Source organism: Capsicum annuum, chromosome 2 (genome assembly GCF_002878395.1).
Source record: "Capsicum annuum cultivar UCD-10X-F1 chromosome 2, UCD10Xv1.1, whole genome shotgun sequence".
Lineage (NCBI taxonomy): Eukaryota > Viridiplantae > Streptophyta > Magnoliopsida > Solanales > Solanaceae > Capsicum > Capsicum annuum.
The window spans coordinates 79,691,828-79,698,810 of record NC_061112.1 but is presented as its reverse complement, the minus strand read 5'-3'; the positions used below and the strand labels follow the sequence as shown (position 1 = coordinate 79,698,810).

Genomic DNA, 6,983 nt, shown 5'->3' with positions numbered 1-6,983 from the left:
ACTCTTATCTGATTTATTTTAGATTAAATTACCGTAATTTTACTGAACAGTATGTATCATAGAAAAGAGTAAGTCAAGATGGTTCGGATAGTTTCAGAAAGTCCAAGAATGACCTATTTTGACTTGACACTGAGTTTAAGAATATAAAGAAGATTTTTAAATGTTGTAGTGTTAAATTAAAGTTATGTCAAGTGTACCAAAATATCTTTTAATCTTGTGATATTAAATATCTCATGTGAAATATTGAAATTAAAGTATTATAGAAAAAAAGAAAAGGGTCAATTCTTTTTCGAAACCAACTAAAACGGAAAATAGGTAACGGAGAGGGAGTATAAATTTCTTTTAAGATACCAGTCGAGCCTAACCATGGACACGACCCTAATTGAAGTGTTTGCCCTTAGAAAAGTATCAAACTGAATGTAAAGATTGCGAACTCAAGTATCATAGTACTTTATTAGTAAATCCAATGTCATAACTACTAAGAAATTTTCCGAGGAGATTAGATGCTTCGATTAAGCATAACTTACTCAAGAGTTAAATCAGAAATTAATCTTAGCAGCTATAATCAGATTAACAAAAAGAAAAGCGGAAACAGAACCTAAGCTTTAAGCCTTGAAGCAAAAGATATCTTCATGATCAGCAGTTAAAATAGGTAGTCACAGAACAAATAGTTTGAAGGAGCAGCATTGTTTCTATGCACTGAAATTGATGTAAACTACTGGAAGTTGCTTTACAAGCTTGAGCTATATGTCCTAAGCCCCATGTTTGCCTCCTTTTGTTTCTTCAATACAAAGAAAAACCAGGGAAATAGAAGAAAAATTTGGTATCTTACAACTATGTTAGTGATGCTATAATGCACCAAGATTTGTTACTTCTTTTCCTCCTCCTAGCTGGGGCAAAGAGGTCCACATAGAATGAGTTACTATGAACAGCTCCTCCTTCAAGTGATTGTACAAAAGATCTAGCAACACTAATTCAGGAACTTCATACCTCCATCTTCTTTAAGTGTACAGCAATTGGCATGCCCAAGAACCCGAAAAATACACTTATGAACCATTGACCAAATGAGAGGGGAGTGGTGTTGGCAAATTTCCCAAGATATTCGATGATTATGATTTGGAAGAAAAAAGTTACCCCTACAACTGTCACAAATACATAGTTGTCTAGTATGCCTTCCCAAACCTCAACTTTTTCCATCTCTCGGGAGTTCACTTCATTGAAAAGCTGCATTTAGAACCAGACAAATGTGTAAGGTAAACCGCTGAAGCTTGTCCTTGAAGCATACTTGATACTAGAAACCAAACAATTTCACTGAACTTCAAAATTGTTCTATATAATTTACCTGGCAGAAGACGAATGAGTTGAAAATAATTGTGTTGAGGGTAAGGTTAGCATCCGGGCCATCAAGCAAGAATATTGTTTTCCCATATACTTGTAGGAACCATATAACTAAGAACTGATATAAGGATTGGCCCAAGATATTCCTCCACATGATGTTGCTGATAAAGTTCCCTTTCCTCCCTACTGGCGCTCTTTTCATTAATTCATCATTTGGGGGCTCTGTCGCTAAAGCAAGTGCTCCTAAGGTATCCATGATCATGTTGACCCACAGAAGTTGAACAGCAGTAAGGGGAGCACTTCCTGAAGCATATGCAAAAAAACATATTGCATGAGCGAAAAATAGGATTTTGATTGGCCATACAGAAAATATGACTAAACCCAAAAAAGTAAAAAGAATGGTAGAACAAGAGGAAAAAGCTCCTGACCTGTCACACAAGCTGAAGCGAAGTTAACTATCAACGCGACAATATTAACCGTCAGCTGAAACTGAACAAATTTCTGAATATTTATGTAGACTGAGCGTCCCCATTTGGCTACTGTAACAATTGTGGAGAAGTTGTCATCCAGTATGATAACATCAGCACTCTCTTTGGCCACCTGAAAATAAAAGTCAGGAGAATGTCCATGATGTTACATCTCAATCTAATTGTGTTATCTGGAAAAATTTGCAATATAAGTCGATGGTCTTAGAAGCTGAACAGCTATGTGGGGCATAATTCTTTTCCTTTTTGTTTTTCTCCAAAGTCAGAGACGCATGCTCCCATCTTATTTTTCATGAAATTCTTTTGTCAAGTAATAGTCCTCTAATTCCCTCACAAGAAAAACAAAATATTCTGGGGCAGTTGTTGCAAGCATAAAATCGTTACCTATTTAATAAAACATGATCTAAACAGTCAAACGTGAAAGCACGTAGTGACTTACTGCTCCTGTTTCCTATACAGTTCTACCGTACTTATAGTTCTCAAATTGATTGTGCATTTAACCACCTCATGCAATGGGAATTTGGTACTTCATAAAGAATCCAGACAAAGGATTGCGCGGCTGAGATAAACTAAAAGGAATGAAATTATTCTATTCACCTCAGTTCCAGCGATGCCCATTGCAAGTCCAATATCTGCTTCATGAAGTGCAGGAGCATCATTGGTCCCATCACCAGTGACTGCAACAACTTCATTGAATGTTGTCCGCAATTGCTTTACCAATGTGTGCTTGTCTAGCGGAGAAGACCTAGCCATCACCTGAAGAAGTAAAAAGACTGTGGTCTTAGATGAGAAATCATAACTAGGGTGGAACTTTTCCAGAAGACTTGTCCTGCAATAATGACTTCATTATCTAGTAAACCAAAATGACTACAATACCTGAATTTTGGGAATCACTTTAAGCATTTCCTCTTGACTCAGTTCCCGGAAAACTGGTCCTTCAATGGCGATACCATCATCTGTCAGTATACCGCATTCCCTAGCTATGGCTTTTGCAGTATTAATGTTATCTCCAGTGACCATCCGAACAGTCACGCCTGCTGAATGACAAAGTGCAACAGACTCCCTGACTCCAGGACGAACGGGATCCTTTATACCTACAATTCCTATGCAAGTGTACCCAGAGAGTGGAATAGCATCATCAGGAGAGAATCCATTGTCCAGATCCATATAGGCAAGACACAAGGTACGAAGAGCTTCAGTGGCAAACTGCTCAATGGTGGCATTAAGATTATTTCTTAATGTTTCATCCAAGGAAACAACGTCACCATTTGAGTTGATTACTTTGTCACAGGCAGCCAAAATTATTTCTGAAGCACCTTTAGTATGAGACCTTAAACCTCCTTCAGGAAGCTCAAGCACCACGCCCATCATCTTCTTAGTAGAGTTAAACGGTTCAATTTTCACGAGCTTTCCTGCTTGTCGTTCTGCTTGAAAATCGCCACCAAGTGCTAAACCAAACTCCAATATAGCAGTTTCAGTTGGGGTTCCCAACATCTCACGCTTCTTGCCCTTTGTGGCTACAACTTCTCCACTCGTGTTGTTAAAAATCGACTGCAGCAAAGTTTTGACCACAGAATTTGGCATTTCAGAACAAAGTGCAGATGCATCACCTGGTTTGCTCACATCTTTGACATTCATACAGAAGCATGTTTTCACTACAGTCATGCGGTTGGTTGTTAGTGTGCCAGTTTTGTCACTACAGATGGTTGTAGCTGATCCCATTGTCTCACAAGCTGCTAGATGGCGGACAAGGGCCTTATCATTCATCATCTTTTTCATTGCAAAAGCAAGGCTTAAGGTCACAGCCAGTGGAAGACCCTCAGGAACTGCAACAACCACAATGGTAACTGCAATGGCAAAGTATTCCAAGATTTCCCTAGCTTCTTCCCCAGACCAGCTCCAGTGGGATCCTTCTAGCAGTTTTCTGCCAAACATTTTTTGCAACAGTACTGCAAAAGTAACAACAGCAAAGAAAAGGCCTATCTTTCCAATGATTGTTGCCACTCCATTGAGTTTAACCTGTAATGGAGTTTCATCATCTCCGCCTTCACTGAGAGTTGCTATTAGTTTTCCCCACTGGGTCCTCATCCCAACTGTTGTAACCAGCATCTTGCAAGAACCATCTTGAACCTTGGTTCCAGAAAGAAGAAAAGGATTTTGAGCATTGACCATTACTGGCTCACTTTCTCCAGTCAAGCTGGATTCATCAATTAAAACAGAAAATCCTGAAAGAAAGAGTCCATCAGCAGGGACTTGATCTCCTATCGCGAGATGAACTATATCACCAGGCACTAGATCATATATGGACATCTTTTGTCTGTATCCATTTCTAGTTACCTGGATGGATATTTTCTTCTTCTCTTTGTCAAGGTCTCTGAACTGCAAGGATTGACGATAATCACTTGTTGCTGTAACAAAGACCACCAGCAAAATACTAGCTACAATACCAAGACCATCATGAGCCCCTACAGGCCATCCCTCCATGACAATGCCAACAATCAGAGAAACAAAAGCGCACACACCAAGAATCATGAGAGTCATGTCCTGAAGGGCTTCCCAAACAAACAGCCAAAAGCTTCGAGCTTCACTTTCTTGGAATTTGTTAACTCCAAAAAGTTCCTGTCTGCGAGTTAGGGCAGTTTCATTATCAGTAGATAGCCCATTGGTACTTGACGTGGACAACTTATTTGCAATCTCATCCACTCCTCCGTGAAATTTCACTTTTTTCAGATCATGGCTTTCAACAATGGATCCTAGCTCATCAGCGTCAATATGAAAACCAGCATCTTCGACTTCCTTTGGGACAGTGTAATCACTTGGTTGCACGCCTGCCATTTCAGAGAATTAATCTAAGAACATCTTAAGAGGTAATTAGACAGAAAATATAAAATAAAATTCACCTTGTATAAACTGAATTGCAGCCTTTGAAACTAGAACTGCTACCCTCAGTTTCTCCTGTAAGACATAAAAAAGAAGGCTTAGCCACATTAACCTGGTTTTACCATATGAAATTGGTGAAGCAAATACAAATGCATCCCTACTCAATGCAATCACTATGTTGTTGCAAATACAAATGCATCCCCAATTCAATCCAATCAATCACATGGAATTAGGTAAGAGAATTATTCTTCCTTAAAACGGCATTACCAAGTGGAACTGCTTCAAGAAGAAGTGACAAATAAGAATTTGATCCCATTAAACAGCAATAGCTTTATCCTTCTAAAAAGGTACTTGCTATAGAAGGAATGTTAACAATATGCTGAATATAAAAGGTGAGGCAAGTCCAAGTGTCCAACAGCTCGATTAGAGATGATTGAAACGGGAATACAAGTGAAGACTATGAATATTGACACTGGAAAAAAAGGTCAGCAGGGTTACTGAAAGCTCTGATTTTTTTTAAATGACAAATGAACCCGCAAAGCTACCCTTTAGGTGACACAGGCTAAACCTCGCTTCAGTCTAATAGCCTACAAACCACACAGGAGAGGTAAACTATACTAGCCAAACCCTGTGCGATGAGATTGACCAAGAAAGCTTGCTGAAAGCTCGGGATATTCGGAAATTTTATCGTGTATCTTCAAACACGTCGCTAATATTACGACTCAATCAAAAACTAGTACTACTTGAGATTGGTTACATGAATTATATGGATCATTATGAGTGAAGCATGTACTAACTAGACTTAAATTTATGATCATTCTTTCATAACCTTTTCTTAAACCAATTATGCTCACATATTCCAGCGGAGCCAGAAATTTGGTAAAGGGTGTGCAAATTTTCTTCTCAATTGTGTGCAAAACTATATATACACTCGTACTAGCTAACATTTAACCTCGGTATACCACATAATTTTCAAATGAGGGGTGTACATCGGACCACCCTTGGTCGATTGTGGCTCTGCCCAATAAATGACATATAGGCTAAGAAAAGCTAGTTGATTTCTTTTCATTTGGCTGTGTTTGAGTTTCACAGTTCCTACACATGAGATAGACTGAAAAAAGAGTAAAATGAGAGAGAGAGAGAAAGATAGAAGGGAGAGTAACGTAACGTACATGATTAGTACGGCGCATAGCAGCAGCTTCATAACGCTTGGACAAATTAGCGGTGAAACGAAAACGACGTTTTGGGTTCTTTACAACACCACATAAGCTCCTCCATCTCTTCAGCACCTCCTCGGACGAGTGTTTCGCCTTCACTCCTCCAAAATTCTCATTCAAATAGCTTTCCATACTTTCTCTTGTTTAATTACAACACAATGAAATACACATATATCTTCTTCTTCTCCTTTTCTTCTTCTATATAGAGATTACTTAAACAATTACTTAAAAGTATAAAATATGAACAATATGTCCTACACGGTGAAAAAGAAAAAGAGAGGAAAGTGGGGGTTAAAAGGGGGAATGAAGGTTCCAAGACATTATCATAGGAAAGTGAAACGAAAGGAGGAGTTGGTTGCAAGAACAAACGTACAAAAGTTCTGGACAAATTGGAGCTTTAGCCTTTAGGACACAAAACGAAAACCCAGAAAAGAATGAATTGAGAGAGAGAGAAAGGGAGGAAGAAGGATCCGAATTTTGGGCGAGAGAAAAATGATTTAAGTAGATGACCAATGGACATGAAGGAATAAGCTGTGCTAATCACTACATTTTCTTGATCCCAATTTTCATTCCTTGTTTATTGGTATAGTTGATCAAAATGGACGTGGTCAATGATTCCAGTTGAATGTGGGGTCAATTGTCTAAAGTAATTAATGATGTGATATTTATATTATCTTGGTAGTATTATTTATTTCGTATTTTAACATGTTTTTGTTTGTTTGATAGAACCATGAGGAATAATTTGTTATTAGGTGATCATCTAAAAATTTAGTAAAATTTTGATCATAAAAATCAAAATTTTTTTATGTTGAAAAAATATAATTTTCACTTATTTTTATTTTTTTTTAAATATAATCTAATTTTTATAGCAAATATCATTTTTGAAATATAGCGGGAAAAAAATTATGGTTGAATGGGGGCTTAAACATTGACAATAAGATGACGTTATTTATATATATTTTATAGATAGGTAATTATGTTTCACCAATATGGGTTGTGGTGCAATGGATGGACTGCTTCATCCTTAATTAGAGGTTAAGGGTTTGATTTTAGCTATGAAAAA

General features: G+C 37.7%; 1 protein-coding gene across 1 annotated transcript; it reads right to left on the bottom strand.

The window, feature by feature from the left end:
- Positions 1 to 612: 612 nt before the first annotated feature.
- On the bottom strand, positions 613 to 6,781 carry LOC107858641 (calcium-transporting ATPase 2, plasma membrane-type). Its single transcript, XM_016703385.2, has 7 exons — positions 5,876 to 6,781; positions 4,724 to 4,778; positions 2,700 to 4,651; positions 2,421 to 2,579; positions 1,767 to 1,938; positions 1,343 to 1,641; positions 613 to 1,224 (listed from the first exon to the last, which is right to left on the bottom strand). The coding sequence occupies exons 1-7, from the start codon at positions 6,050 to 6,052 to the stop codon at positions 985 to 987; spliced, it is 3,054 nt and encodes a 1,017-aa protein (XP_016558871.1). The 5' UTR covers positions 6,053 to 6,781; the 3' UTR covers positions 613 to 984.
- Between the last annotated feature and the right edge of the window lie 202 nt (positions 6,782 to 6,983).

Excerpts from the sequence above, each read along its gene's own strand:
- LOC107858641 (XM_016703385.2), bottom strand. The coding sequence starts at position 6,052 with ATGGAAAGCTATTTGAATGAGAATTTTGGAGGAGTGAAGGCGAAACAC. Across the intron at positions 4,779-5,875 it reads CTATGCGCCGTACTAATCAT|GAGAAACTGAGGGTAGCAGT; the intron begins GTACGTTACGTT and ends TATGTCTTACAG. Across the intron at positions 1,642-1,766 it reads CGCTTCAGCTTGTGTGACAG|GAAGTGCTCCCCTTACTGCT; the intron begins GTCAGGAGCTTT and ends CATATGCTTCAG.